The sequence below is a fragment of the Rhinolophus hipposideros genome (assembly GCF_964194185.1).
Source record: "Rhinolophus hipposideros genome assembly, chromosome: 8".
In the NCBI taxonomy this organism is placed as follows: domain Eukaryota; kingdom Metazoa; phylum Chordata; class Mammalia; order Chiroptera; family Rhinolophidae; genus Rhinolophus; species Rhinolophus hipposideros.
The window spans coordinates 64,117,542-64,131,969 of record NC_138054.1 but is presented as its reverse complement, the minus strand read 5'-3'; the positions used below and the strand labels follow the sequence as shown (position 1 = coordinate 64,131,969).

The 14,428-nt window shown below is 48.7% G+C and overlaps 1 protein-coding gene across 3 annotated transcripts; it reads left to right on the top strand.

The window, feature by feature from the left end:
• Positions 1 to 309: 309 nt before the first annotated feature.
• KIF2C (kinesin family member 2C) lies at positions 310 to 11,110 on the top strand. 3 transcript variants are annotated; one of them, XM_081056024.1, is made up of 17 exons: positions 310 to 424; positions 1,463 to 1,585; positions 2,137 to 2,237; positions 2,850 to 2,945; positions 3,416 to 3,470; positions 3,557 to 3,719; positions 4,932 to 5,022; positions 5,288 to 5,351; positions 5,430 to 5,521; positions 6,330 to 6,472; positions 7,314 to 7,518; positions 7,600 to 7,710; positions 8,506 to 8,573; positions 8,920 to 9,025; positions 9,118 to 9,231; positions 10,724 to 10,847; positions 10,977 to 11,110. In XM_081056024.1, exons 1-17 carry the CDS (start codon positions 325 to 327, stop codon positions 11,054 to 11,056), a joined length of 1,836 nt encoding a protein of 611 aa, XP_080912150.1. In that variant the 5' UTR covers positions 310 to 324; the 3' UTR covers positions 11,057 to 11,110. The 3 variants fall into 3 exon arrangements, with proteins under 3 accessions (XP_080912150.1, XP_080912152.1, XP_080912151.1); XM_081056026.1 differs by having other exon boundaries at positions 310 to 428; positions 1,476 to 1,585; positions 9,127 to 9,231; XM_081056025.1 differs by lacking the exon at positions 1,463 to 1,585.
• The last annotated feature ends 3,318 nt before the right edge of the window (positions 11,111 to 14,428 follow it).

Sequence of the window (14,428 nt, the reverse complement as noted above, 5' to 3'; positions counted from 1 at the left end):
CTCCAGAAATGATTTCAGATTGGCTATGGGTCCCTCCATTTACTCAAGACAGATGCTCTTGTGGAAGATATACTTGTCCTCAGGAGCTCTCAGATTTGCAGAATGTGAACAAATTCATTTTGGGGTCACTAGTACTTAGCCTTTCTAGTTTTTCCTTTCCTCATGCAGAAGAAATGGAAAGGTGGTGGGCTCCTCTCCTAGTGGTCAGGACCCATCTCACCCGTATAGAATCTTGGAGGGTTGCCCCCATCGGCCCTCCTGATCGTGCTGCCCTGATTGGCTGCTGCCCCCGGTTCTCCAGGTCTCCGAAGCCGCTCCACTCGCATGTCCACTGTCTCAGAGGTTCGCATTCCCACTCAGGAGAATGATATGGAGGTGGAGCTGCCTGCGCCTGCAAATTCCCGCAAGCAGTTTCCAGTTCCCAGTGAGTAATGAATCTGTTCTCCCTGTTTGAGGCCTTGGAGCAGCATCTCACATATTGCCCTGAACCTGTTTGGTAATATCCTAATTTCTGTACTCCCCTGGCTTCAGTACTGTTCTCTTGCTGCCCCATTGCTCCCTTATCTGGAAATTAATCTCATTTTACTTTTTTAACTTTATTGAAACATAATGTACAGTATATACAGAAAAGGAAACATATCATTGGGTAAACATATCACAAACTGAACACACTCATGTAACCAACACCTAGATCAAACAGCATTACCAGCACCCAAAAGTCCCCCTTAGGCTCTCTTCCAGTTCCTAAGCCCCCAAGGGTACCTATAATCCTGACTTCTGAAAGCATGAATTAGATTTTACTCTCTTTGGACTTTATGTGTATGGAATTTTTAAAACATCTTTAATTGTCAGCTTTTATTAGGTACATAAAGTAGATGCAAATTTTATAAGATACACAATCATTACATAGTACGTATATCAAATTCAGCTCTAATAAAATGAAGGTAAAAAAAGAGTCACGACCAAGTATGGGAGGTAAAGAGTCATCATGGGTTGTACCTTTCTGGGTTGAATCAGTGTGGTTAGTTGTTGCTCAGGTTCCCATTATTCCTGGCTTTTCTGTCCCATTAACCACATGGGTTCCAAGGCTTTTGAGAAGTCAGAAAGGCCTGGCTTTTCTCCCAATTGAGTAGAAAGGGCTGGCGAAGAACCCACACTTGGGTCAAGTCTAAAGAGTTCAGGCCTTTAAAGGCTTTTCCCTTTGTGTGTGGAGCCTACACTGAGCTACTCAGCACCTTTGTATGGTTTTTTTGTCCCCAGGAGCCTGCCCCTGCAAGGATACTGGTCAAGTTCAGGTTGTGGGCTGAGGTGAAGAGAAAAACCCAAGCTCTGTTCACGCTGTAGGAGCCTAAGACCTTGCTGAGCTGGCAGTCAGCAGCCCTCCTCTTGGTCCATTAGGGCTCAGCTGAGCACAGCTGCAGTATGCCTGCCTGCTTTTCCCATGACTCTTGTTTCCCCACAGCTGGTCCCCCTAGGCCCTCCTGCCCTGCAGTGGCTGAAGTACCATTGGCGATAGTCAGCGCAGAAGTGGAAGAACAAGTCCATTCCATCCGAGGCAGCTCTTCTGCAAACCCTGGGAACTCAGGTAGACACTCTGAGCTGTCTGCTGCCCTGTTCCCTGTGTAGGAAACATAGTTACATTCTGTCTCAAACCCGACCTGCCTTGGCACCTATGTTCAAATTGTGTTTGTCACATGGGGGCAGATTTCCCTATGGCCATGGAATGAATCTTTCATAAGAGGTGACCCTGTCACCAGAAGCTGGCAGGCGCCTTCTAATGTAATTGAGGTGTCGTCACAGTTATAGTCTTGGCTGACACCTGAAAAACTGTCCAGAATGACCATCAAGACCAAGCAGGGATGGTTTCACTGCTTCTGGTTGTTGAGAAAATGCCACAGAAGTGTGGAGAGAGCTTGGTTAGACCTGGAGTGCTCACGTTAGCTAATCTTTACTTTGTAGGTTTGGCCATCCCAAGAATCACATGTACTGCTGCTTCTCCTTGCATATGGTGATTTAAGAGCAAGGGTTTAGAGAAGGCCTAGTCCTAGGAACAGTCCAGGACTCAGTACAACAGCCAGGGAAGATCAGGCTGGCTGGCCTAGACAAGTAAAATAATGTTTTTTATCCCCCTTCTAGTTCGGAGGAAATCATGTATTGTGAAGGAAATGGAAAAAATGAAGAGCAAGCGAGAAGAGAAGCGGGCCCAGAACTCTGAAATGAGAGTAAAGCGAGCTCAGGTACCTTTCTTGGGCAAGGGTACCTTTGACTTCAATGTTAACGGCAACATGGATATGGTGGGACCCCAGCGTTACTGAGACTCCAATTCTGGTATCCAAGAAGCTTAAGTGGTGTCTCATTAGGATTCCGAAAACAAATAAGTCAGATGTTTTTCTGAGGCCCTCAGAGGACTACTTCATGCTGATGTCCAGTAGGCATGCTTATCACATGGCGCATTGGCTAGCAGGGCTGCTGGGCCCTTGCCTGCTTCCCCCGACCTAGTTGTGTATAAGTGGTGGACGTGCTGCAATGGAGTTACAGTTTGGAGCATTTCCCCTTAGTTGGATTAATTGCCCCGGAGAATCCCAGCCTTCTGATCTCCTAAGATGTGGGACAGTGGCGCTCGCCCTTGTTCCTAGGGTGGTTTGGAGCATGCCTAGGGCCCCTACCAGTCTCTATTCCCAGGGTTTTGTACCTGAGTTCTCAGCCTAGAGCCAGGGTGAGATTGTGTGGGCCTTTGTCAACTCGGATGGGCCATGTGCACATAAAGAGATGTTGCTTCTGCTTAGCACTGAGGCCTGAGAGCACTTACTTCTAAGCAGTCATTTCCGTTTTGCTCTTGACCCAAACAGGAGTATGACAACACCTTTCCAAACTGGGAATTTGCCCGGATGATAAAAGAATTTCGGGCTACTTTGGATTGTCATCCACTTACTCTGACTGATCCTGTAAGTCAAGCCAAAGGGCTTCTCCCTCTCCTTCCTGAGTAGGTGTACCATTAAGAGACAGAACACTTCTCTTGAAGGGTGTAAGAGCATTCAGGAATCGTCACTCACCCTTGAGGGTTTTTTAAATATCCTGTGGTGGGCTGGAGCTAATGAGGCCTGGATGAGAGAGTCTGATTTTTTTCAATTCCCTTCCACCCCCATCCTCCCATTTCCACAGGGTGGCCAGATTCTTATTAATAATCATGAAAGGCTGAAATTTCCTGTAGGCAGTGAGAAAACTGGGAAGAAAATTCAGAGCTACCCTCTTGTGCTCCAGAGTAACTAATGGGGGAGGCAGGGTCCTAGTGTTAGATCTTGTCTCCTGACTGGGCCAGATACGGGATTAGGAGGGGCGGGGGTTCTGGTTAAACTTTCCTTTAATACTGTCCTAACCTTTTGTTGGTTGGTTGTCTTCTCTCATCCCCTTGAAGATCGAAGAGCACAGGATATGTGTTTGTGTTAGGAAACGCCCGCTGAATAAACAAGGTAAACTCCATTCAGTCAAAAAGAGGCTTTGGCCTGAGGGTTCCCGTGTCTAGGGAGCATCCCCTGAAAATACTTTCCTTCTGCAGAATTGACCAAGAAAGAAATTGATGTCATTTCCATTCCTAGCAAGCGTCTCCTGTTTGTACATGAGCCCAAGTTAAAAGTGGACTTAACAAAGTACCTGGAGAACCAGGCATTCTGCTTTGACTTTGCATTTGATGAAACGGCTTCAAATGAAGTTGTCTATCGGTTAGTCTCTTGCCTCTTTTTTTCCTCCTTCCTCTCCCCACCCTGCTCCCCTTTTGTCTTTTTGATGCAAGATATTGTGGTAACACTGCTCATAGACATGCTGAACTCTGAAGCCTTTCCTGGCCTCCTCTCCTGTTTTCTGTGGATCAGCTATCACACAGAGGGGGCTCTGGCTCCTGGTTTCAGGAAGGTCCCGTTTCGGCTGCCATGTGCCATTTTGCAGCTTCAGTGGCCCATCCTTTAATGGATCAGAAGTGAGGTCCCGTGTATCCCCGAAAATAAGACCAGGTCTCACATTAATTTTTGCTCCAATAGACGCATTAGGGCTTATGTTCAGGGGATGTCATCCTGAAAAATCATGCTAGGGCTTATTTTCCGGTTAGGTCTTATTTTCGGGGAAATACGGTATAACCCATTGCACTAGGCTGGGCTGCACAGGCTCTAAGGGTTCTTCCAAAGTCTTAAGAAGCCACCCCATTACCTACTGGGCTGGGCTTAACAGACTCAGCAAATTCTAGGACTGCTCTGTCCAATATAGTACCCACTAGCTTCATGTGGCAGTTTAAATGGAAGTTAAAATACAATTAAAAATTCAATTCTTCAGTCACACCAGCCACATTCCAAGTGCTCAGTAGCCACATGTGGCTGAGAAGTGGCTACTCTTGGACAGCACAGATATAGAACATTTCCATCATCACAGAAAGTTCTATTGGACAACACTACACCAGAAGTTGACAAACTTTTGGGCCAAATTTGGCACAGAATTCATTTTTATATGGCTTTCAGACTAAGAATTGTTTTATATTTAGAAAAGTGTGACAAATCTATGTGGACCACAAAACCTAAAATACTTTAGGCTCCTGCTGTAGAGGGTTTCCTCTGATCTTTGTAGTGTATCTTATGCTAGAAGTCGGCTGCTAAGCTCAGGCTTTCCTTTTGTGTCTCCAGAGTGGGAGGATGGGCTGGTGGCTCAGAGTGTGGGCTATCAGCGTGCTCTTGGCAGGCCAGTCCAGCCCTCCCCAGTCGGGTAGGGAAAATTTCAGATTTGTAAGGGGCTGGGGTCAGGTGGGACCACTTTGCAGCAGAGGCGTGATTGTGCTTGGAAGGAGGCATTAAGGCCCCAGGAGTTCTGCAGCGGAAGGGCGCAGCAGGACCATGTGCCACGGCGCACATTTTGGGGAGAGAGAAACACTTCCCTATCCTTTCTCCTAGGTTTACAGCAAGGCCACTGGTACACACAATTTTTCAAGGTGGAAAAGCAACCTGTTTTGCATATGGCCAGACGGGAAGTGGCAAGACATATGTGAGTATTTGGGCATGGCAGGGAGCGAGCCTGCCCATAGTGCAACATTAGGTCCCTGAAAATGAAGACAGTGAGTTTCTTGCAGAAAGTCCCCTCGGTGCAGATGCCCCATCACCAGATACGCTTGCTGTGTCATGTGCAGGGAGGGGCCTTACCAGGTCCAGCCTCCTGGCTTTGGTGTGGCCCACTGTAGTGATAGAGCCAGTAGTGCCCTAGCCTCAGCCAAGGGCCCTTTATCAAGGTCTTCTGCTCCTTCCCTTTGCAGACTATGGGCGGAGACCTCTCTGGGAAAGCCCAGAATGCATCCAAAGGGATCTATGCGATGGCCTGTGAGTATTCTGTTCTGCTACAGTGGGGTCGGGCACAGAAAGGCAGGTTGCTTCCTTAATCCAGGCTCTCGCCCACAGCCCGCGATGTGTTCCTCCTGAAGAATCAGCCCCGCTACCGGAACCTGGGTCTGGAAGTCTATGTGACATTCTTCGAGATTTACAATGGGAAGGTAGCTGGCAGGGAGTCCATTCATGTTGTCGGGGCCCCTGAACTTTCTAAAACCTTGAGGTTGGCTAGACATTGTAGAAGCCAAACAACATGTGGGCTGTGAAGCCTTTGGGCCACTCTGCCCTGACATGTGGGTGGGTAGGGGGTCATCTGATGGTGGGATGGAACCCCAGCTCAACCAGTATGGCAGGAATCCTCAGGGTTCCCTCTCAGAGGAGAGATTTTCATTGTGTGTGCCCTGTGCTCCTTCGACCCACCTCCTTCATAACTTTCTCTTCTGATTACACACATTCATTCTCATGTTCATATCCATCTCCCCTTCCCCTGTGTGTGTATAAATATATATATATGTGGTGTATAATACACCCACACACACCCACCCCCTACCGCTCTACACTCTATTTTTGCAGAATTGCTTTCCTCAGAGCAGGATCTAAATAACAATAGCTAACGTTGATTAATAATATGACATTATGTGCTATGCACTATTCTAAGCCCTTGTTTCAATCCATTTGTTCATCACAACAACTTGACAAGGAAGTATTACTGTCACTATTCTGCAGATGACAACTAAGCCTAGAGTGGTTAAGTACTTACCCAGGCTCACACAGCTAGTAAAGCAGCAAGAGTCGCATCAACCTGAGGCAGCCCAGTTCAGAACCCACGTGCTGCCGTGCTGGCCCGCCCAGCCCCGCCCCGCCATCCTGCTGCCAGCCCTTGTCTAAGCTGGGTCAGGCCTGGAAGGAGGGAGGAGTCAGGTGGGTGCCCGGCACCTGATGGCCTTGGCCTTGTTTCCCTTCCTGGCACAGCTGTTCGACCTGCTCAACAAGAAGGCCAAGCTGCGCGTGATGGAGGATGGCAGGCAGCAGGTGCAGGTGGTGGGGCTTCAGGAGCACCTGGTGAGCTGTGCGGACGATGTCATCAGGATGATCGACGTAGGCAGTGCCTGCAGGTCAGAGTTCTGGCAGGGGAAAGGGCCGCCTTCTCATGCCCCACTCAGGGGACAGAGACTGGCTGCGAGTCCATGTGTGTGCACAGCGTGGTCAGGGCTGTGAAGGCCTCTGCGTTAAGGGTCTCAATGGGGCGGATGACCCAGGCCCATCAGGAGCAAGTCAAAGTGTCAAGTCTAAGCACGGCAGCCTTTATTCCCAGATTCTTAGCCCAAAGGCAGGCTTCCTGACTTCTCTGGATCTCTCTTTGCTGTTCCCCCTCTCTGGTGGGACCCAGGCGCTCTGCGTCTGTTCTAGACTGCAGGTGATGAGGTATCAGCCTGTCACTTGAGGTAGGGAGGCGCCCTTCCTCCAGGGCCCTCCCTAGGCGTGGTGCCATGGAGTGCTGGGCAGCTAGTGGAGGCCCAGGAAGCAAGCTGCCCTCTGCAGTGCCATCAAGTTCTGTCAAGTTCATGACAACCCCTCGTTCCCTGGGTTCCCTGCAACTGAGGCAACTCACCTTTCCCCATGTCTTGATGGGCCCCCAGGTCTGGCCAAGTCCCCAGCACAGAATCCAGTACTTTGACTGCCAGGAAAACTTACTAGGTCCAGAGCTGGAGGGAGAGCTGCTGCCGAGGGAGGACAGAACAGAAGTCTGGGACAAAAAGACACAGGACTTTTTCTTAGAATCCTGACATGTGTCCCTCTAGAACTCATTGCTGTGGACTGGGGTGGCTTAGACTGGGGTGCCGTGGTGGCTGGTGACTTCAGAAACTCATAGCCTTCCTTTGCCCTCTTTTTTTTTTCTTTCATAATTTATTTATTTTATTTTATTTTATTTTAATTTGCCCTCCTTTGCCACAGGACCTCTGGGCAGACATTTGCCAACTCCACCTCTTCCCGCTCCCACGCCTGCTTCCAGATTCTTCTTCGAACCAAAGGGAGACTGCATGGCAAGTTCTCTTTGGTGGATCTGGCAGGGAATGAGCGAGGTGCGGACACTTCCAGTGCTGACCGGCAGACTCGCATGGAGGGTGCAGAAATCAACAAAAGTCTCCTGGCTCTGAAGGTATCAGGCAAGCCCATGGAGGGAGGAAGTGGGCAGCGTGGGAGGAAGGCAGGGACCTCAGTTGCACCTGCTGCCCCACAGGAGTGCATCAGGGCCCTAGGACAGAACAAGGCTCACACCCCGTTCCGCGAGAGCAAGCTGACACAGGTGCTACGGGACTCCTTTATCGGGGAGAACTCAAGGACCTGCATGGTAAGTGGGGAGTGCTTAGTCCTATCCTGGGCAGGAGGCCTGGTGTCCTTGGTTGTCTGGGTTTCTAGGCTCTTAACTTGACTGGGCTTCACCCCCTGCCTTTCAGCACCAGGCTCCTCTTTGCCTACCCAAGAGGGGAGGAAAAGATGTACTCCCTTTACTGTATCTCCATGCAGCTCTGGGTATGGGGGAGGTCGTTCCTTCCTTAACTGGTGGAAAGGAGGCTGCAGAATTCAGAAGGCCCTTTGGGGAAGCAGAAGAGGGAAGTCTTAGCTTCTGTAGCTTTCCTCAGGTTCCTTGGCTCCCCCCCTAGGAGATAGGAAAGGGCTGTCGTCTTGAGTGGCTTTTGTTCCCTTTATTTTATCCACAAGCCCTTCTAGCTAGGGTCTGCCTCCTTTCCCTCCAGGGAATATCCTCTCCCCTGCCTCCTGGGGAAAATGGGGAGCTCTGACTAAGCTCTACACCCTTCTCCCTGAGGCATTATCCCTGAGCCTGGGCAAGCTGAGGGTCCAGCAGTAGCCACAGAGCCTTAAGGTGTGACCTTGGTGGGAGGAATGGGTCAGTAAAGAGATAAAGAAGCAGGGGGTAATCAGATGCACCTTTAAAAGCAGGGAACCAATATTTAAGGCATCTTAATTTGCAGTGCCCATGGAGCAATTTGCCTGGCACAGAGTGGGTGCTTACTGAGCTCTCCCCCCAATACCATGTGGGTGTCAATGTCTTGGAGAGACTCCTCCTGGCAGCCTGTCCCCACGATCCTCCTCCACCTTTAACCACCCATTCCCTCTTTTGCAGATTGCCATGATCTCACCGGGCATAAGCTCCTGTGAATATACTTTAAACACACTAAGATATGCAGACAGGTACCAGTCCCTATGGCCAGGTGGGGTGCGGAGGAGGGTGTGGGAGCAGGGAAAGGAAGGGCAGTGATGAGAGAGGGGCGGAGGCTCTGGGGCCTCAGCCCTGCTGTCTACTCTTCTGCGCTTCCGGGAATCTGAGGCTTGGCGCTTCAGACATGATGCTAGAAGGTCTGTCCTAATCCCCTTGAGGCCGTGGTGGAGAGTCAGTGTACACGAAGGGCTTCGAGGCCAAAGGCAAAGCTGCTACCCCATCCCCTTGAAGCCTCAAACCTCGCAGTTTAAGGGGTGCAGTACTCCTGTGAGTGCCATGGAGGTTGCCCTGGGATCTGAGACCTTCTTGTTTCCTCAGGGTCAAGGAGCTGAGCCCCCACAGCGGGCCCAGTGGGGAGCAGCCAACTCAGATGGAAACAGAAGAGATGGAAGCCAGCTCTAGTGGAGCCCTGATCGCAGGCGATGTAAGGGGCAGGGTGGCCTCAGGCAGGACAGAAACATGGCCTACTGAGGGAACTGGGCCATATCATTGTGTCACTCCTTTTGGCCCCTTTAGTTCTCCAAGGAAGAGGAGGAACTGTCTTCTCAGATGTCCAGCTTTAATGAAGCCATGACTCAGATCAGAGAGCTGGAAGAGAGGGCCATGGAAGAGCTCAAGGAGATCATACAGGTGGGGAGCTGGCGCGGCCCAGGGGGGACTGGGTACCCACTTAGCACAGGCCCTCAGCTGTGCTCAGCACCATTCCTTGAACATGACCTGGACTTTGCTCCCATAGGTCTTTGGGTTGGCATGATAAGAGGCAGCTCTATACACTAGCATTCCTTAATTCTCTACCTATTCATCCAGTTGTTCTTTTCCGGCGGCTAATTACCACAGCCCTTTCTTCAGCCTGGCACACACAGGCTTTCCCCCATCCTCCCAGCCTGAGCTGGTCTCTCTCCTCCATACTCCCGAGTGAGGGTTTTGGAGGGTCATTTATATGCAGGAACGTTGCCTTGTTATTCAGTGAATGTTTGGTGAGTACTTTCTATTTGCCAGCTCTTATGCCAAGACCAAGGACAAAAACATGAAATGGATAGGAGGTCTTAAAGTAAAACTTAATCCTAATTTTCTATTTACAAGCCAATTTCCTTTGAAACTCATTTAGCCTCACTGGGCCTCAGTTTCTTCATCCCTAAAACGAGAAAAACAGGATGCTTTTGTCTGAGGATTAAGCGATACGCTATTCAAACCCTCAGCAGCGCCCCGCCTGTGGGCAGCGTTAGTAAATGGTACATGCCAGCACTGCCACCATCCCTGCTGTGGAAGAACAGGGGGTTAGGGGGCGGGGGGAGGCCCGAAAGTTTGTCCTGACAATAAGGTCCTCAGTGCAAAGCAGAAAGGAAGAGCATGGGGCGCTTAGAACTGAGGAGGGATTGCTCCCTCCCGGAATGCTCAGGGGTACAGATGTTTAAAAGGACATGGCACTTTCAGGAAGAATGAGAAGTTTAGTCGGAGTAAAAGGTGTGAGCAGATGATGGAGGGAGATTAAGGCTGTGGCAAGGTCAGCAGGGACCTGATGCTAAGGGGCCTTCGGGTTCATCCCAGAGGCCTGGGCTTCGTTATGAGGGCAGTGGATGCCTTTGAGGAGAGTTCAGCGGAGCGGGGCCAGGGTCACATCAGAGCTTTGGGGACATCACTGTGGCCATAGTGTGGAGCCTGGTTTGGGCACGAGGACAGTGTGTGAGTAGAGCAGTTAGGAGTTCAGAGCAGTTAGGAGATGGTTAGAAAGAGTTCAAGAGAGATGTTGGTGTTCAGACTGAGTGTGGCAATGGCCGTGGGATTGGAGTGAGGGCATGAGGTTCAAGAACCACTTGAAGGGGGGAGTTGGTAGGATTTGGGGACAAACAAGATGAAAGAAGAAAGGTATTGTCAGATTTGGGGCATCAGGACAGATGACATTCATGTGATGTAGAGGACAGGGACAAGTTTGGGGTAAGGCAAAGGATGAATTCACCTAGGGACGTCTGCAGGAGAGGCTCAGGAGGCCGGGTGTGGCCAGGCCTGGAGGAGAGCGCTTCCTGCATGGCAGCAGTACTGCAGGTGGTAGGGCCCCAGGAACAATTTGCTAAATTGGTTTAGTCACTGTTGAACTGACAAGGTCCTCTCTGTGTCATTACAGCAAGGGCCACACTGGCTTGAGCTCTCTGAGATGACGGAGCAGCCGGACTACGACCTGGAGAGCTTTGTGAACAAGGCAGAGGCGGCCCTGGCCCAGCAAGCCAAGCACTTCTCTGCTCTGCAAGGTGGGTACAGCTGCACAGGGTGTAACTAGACGACGGGGCCTGTGCAGGTGGTGACAGCTGCCCTGAGGGTTGGTGTCTCCAAGACCCCCACTAACCCCAAGTGCACCTCCTCCCTCCCTTTCCTTCCAGATGTGGTCAAGGCCTTGCGCCTGGCCATGCAGCTGGAAGAGCAGGCCAGCAAACAAATCAGCAGCAAGAAACGGCCATAGTGACAACTGCAAATAAAGATGTTTGGTTTCACCCCCAGCCTTTTCACCACCTCATCCCTCCCCAGTGAACTTTGGGCACCTGATGGATCTTGTTAGGGCCTCAGCTGGGACACGGTCTCAGCGGGGAAAGACCAGGTATGGGTGCACTGGGGCCAGGACAGCAGGGCAAGGGAGTCAGAGTGACATGGGACACTCCTTTTCCTCAATTGTAGCCCTGAGGGGAGCAAGCAAGAATGGGAGGAGGGAGCTCTTGGTTACCCTGTGTGTTGCCCTTCTCTCCGAGTGGGGAAGGCTCGCTGGCAGCTTTCCCTTGGTTGGTATTCTGCCCGTGTGGACTGGCTGCTGGTGGAGAGGTCGCTGGGGTTGTCCTGCTCTGGGGAGAGGGAGGAGCCTTTAGTCCACTCCATGCTGGCTCGGGCCTGCTTTCCATACCCTTGGTCTGGGCACTGATATGTCTTGTACTTTAAAAAATGTTTCTGGAACCTCTTCCTTGCTATTTTTATGAAGCCCGAGAGGATCCCTGCTGTTTTCTGTTTTATGTGTTTATACATTGTCTAACAATAAAGAAAGAGGAAATAAATCAGCATTTTAGTGGTGTGTGGAAAGGTCCTGGGATGTGTCTGAGCCTTCTGGAACTGAAGACACAACTGTAGCTCTATGGTGCTGATTCTGTATTCCACCCAGGAGACCAAATCCACGCCTGCAGTTAAGTGACGTGCTGAAGACTCCAGTCTCTGTCTTGTTCAGTGATGCTTACTAGGTCCCAGGCCCTCTCCTGGGGACAGGAGGTATAAGCAGAAAGGAGTTGGCGCTCTGTCAGTTAGTCTGCTCGAGGCACCTTAAAAGATTCTGTGGGAACACTGACACGAAAGCACTCGGCTTGCTAGGCAGAAAAGGATCTGATGGGCAGCTCCAGTTCCGTCTTCAGAAATGAATAGAAGTTTACCAGGTAGACTGAGGGACCAAGCATAGCGCATGGGCAGTTTGGGAACTGGAAGACTCCAGCCAGATTCAGTGTCATGGAGCATGAATGATCTAAACGGTAATGTACCACTAAAAGGTTTTTGGCCTAGGAGCCACATGATCAAATGTGTGTTTTAGGGGCGGCCGGTTAGCTCAGTTGGTTAGAGTGCAGGGCTCTTAACAACAAGGTTGCAAGTTCGATCCCCACATGGGCCACTGTGAGCTGCGCCCTCCACTAGATTGAAACAACTATGTGACTTGGAGCTGATGGGTCCTGGAAAAACACAAATAACAGTTAAAAAAAAATTGTGTGTGTGTGTTTTAGAAAGGCCTCAGTCAGGGAGATGGGTGGGGTTGAAGAGACCAGGTTCTGGCCCTCTAAGCCTTGGTTACTTCATTTGTAAAGTAGAACATTCTCTACTTCATGGAGAGAGAATACATCAATTTGAGGTACCATTAACCAAATACAGGACCTAGATTCAGAAATTTAGCTGAATCAGATGTTTGACAAACAGCACTGGCTCTGAGGCCTTAAAATCTTCCAGATACCTAACTTTTCCCCTCATCTGTAAAATGAGGCCACCAATACCCACGTCACAGAACTGAAAAGATGAAATGAAAGAATGCCAGCACCGCAGGCCTAAGCACCTCACCTGGAATCCCATGAGTCCCTGACGGGTCTCCTGCTTGAATTCTTCATTCCCAGTGACCCATTCTCCCCAACCAGCCAGAGGAATGTCTATAAGTTATTCCCTGCTTAGAACCCTTTAATAACATCCCTTTGCACAAAAGGTAAATTCTGAATGCCCTACTGTGGCCTATTAGGCCCTCCTACTCAGCTGCTCTCTACCGGCCTAGTGGGAATGTCATTTGGACGGAATATTTTTGAGGCTAATAACCCAGCTGCAGAAGCCACACTAGGATGGGATCCCTGACTGCCGAACCTGAAGTGAGTGGTTTAACCTCTGTACTATCTGTATCTGTGACACGGGAGTAATACTGCTGTAGAGTTGTTATGAAGATTGAGTAGATATACACAGAGCGGTAAGTACAGTGTGTCACATTTAGTAAGTGCTATATAAGCACATAAGGACAAAGATTTTTGCTGTATTTAATAACTACCACAATGTCTAGAACATAGGGTAAGCACACAATATATATATATATTTTTAATGAATGAATAAACTGCATCCTACCACTCACTGTTCTCCAACCTTACTGGCCTCTCTATTTCTTGACTATTTCAGGGGGTTTTTTTAATTAAAAAAAAAAAGATACAATTCACATACTATAAAATTCACACTTTTAAAGTATATGATCTAGAGTGTTTTAGTACACTTGTTTATTGGGCAACCATCACCACTAATTTCAGAACATTTTCATCCCCCAAAAAGAAACCCCATACCCATTAGCAGTCACTCCCATTCTCCTTTCTCCCCAGTCCTAAGAAACCACTAATCTACGTTTCTTTCTCTATGGATTCCCCTATTCTGGACGTTTCATATAAATGGAATCACACAGAATGTGGTCTTTTATATCTGACTTCTTTCACTTAGGATGTGTTTTAAAGGATCATGTTATAGCATGTGTCAGTACTTCCTTTTTATGGCCACGCAATATTCCGTTGTGTGGATAGACCACATTTTATCTGTCAGTTGATGAACATTTGGGTGGTTACCACTTTTTGGCATTATGGATAAACCATTCAGCCTATGAACATTCAGGTGCAAGTTTTTGAGCATGTTTTCAGTTCTCTTGGGTATATCCAAGTCCTTTGCCCATTTTTAAGTTGAATGTCTTTATTGTTGACTTTTAAGAGCTCTATATTCGGAGCACTGGACCCTTATCAAATATGTGATTTGCAAATATTTCCCCACATTCTGTGGGTTGTCTTTCACTATGTTGATAGTGTCCTTCGAAATACAAATGCTTTTAATTTTGACTAAGTTCAACTTACCTTTTTTCTATTGCTTGTGCCTTTTTAGTGTCAGATCTAAGAATCCATTGCCAAATCCAAAGTTGGGAAAATTTACTCTTATATTTTCTTCTAAGAGTTTTATATTTAGGTCCTTGATGCATCTGTAGTTAATTTTTGTAGGTGATGTGAATTAGGGGGTCTGAATTCATTTTTTTGCATGTGGATATCCAGTTTTTCCAGCACCATTTGTTGAAAGGACTATTCTTTCCCCCATTAAATTGTCTTGGCACCCTTGTTGAAAAGCAATTGACCATAGATGTATGGGCTGATTTCTGGACTTTAAATGCTATCCCATCAATCTATATGTCTATCTTTATGCCAATACTACACTGTTTAGTTACTATAATTTGTAATAAATTTTGAAATCAGAAAGTGTGACTCCTCCAGCTTTGTTCTTTTTCAATACTGTTGCAGCTATTCAGGGACCCATT

Excerpts from the sequence above, each read along its gene's own strand:
- KIF2C (XM_081056024.1), top strand. The coding sequence starts at position 325 with ATGTCCACTGTCTCAGAGGTTCGCATTCCCACTCAGGAGAATGATATG. Across the intron at positions 425-1,462 it reads CAAGCAGTTTCCAGTTCCCA|CTGGTCCCCCTAGGCCCTCC; the intron begins GTGAGTAATGAA and ends GTTTCCCCACAG. Across the intron at positions 2,946-3,415 it reads CACTTACTCTGACTGATCCT|ATCGAAGAGCACAGGATATG; the intron begins GTAAGTCAAGCC and ends ATCCCCTTGAAG.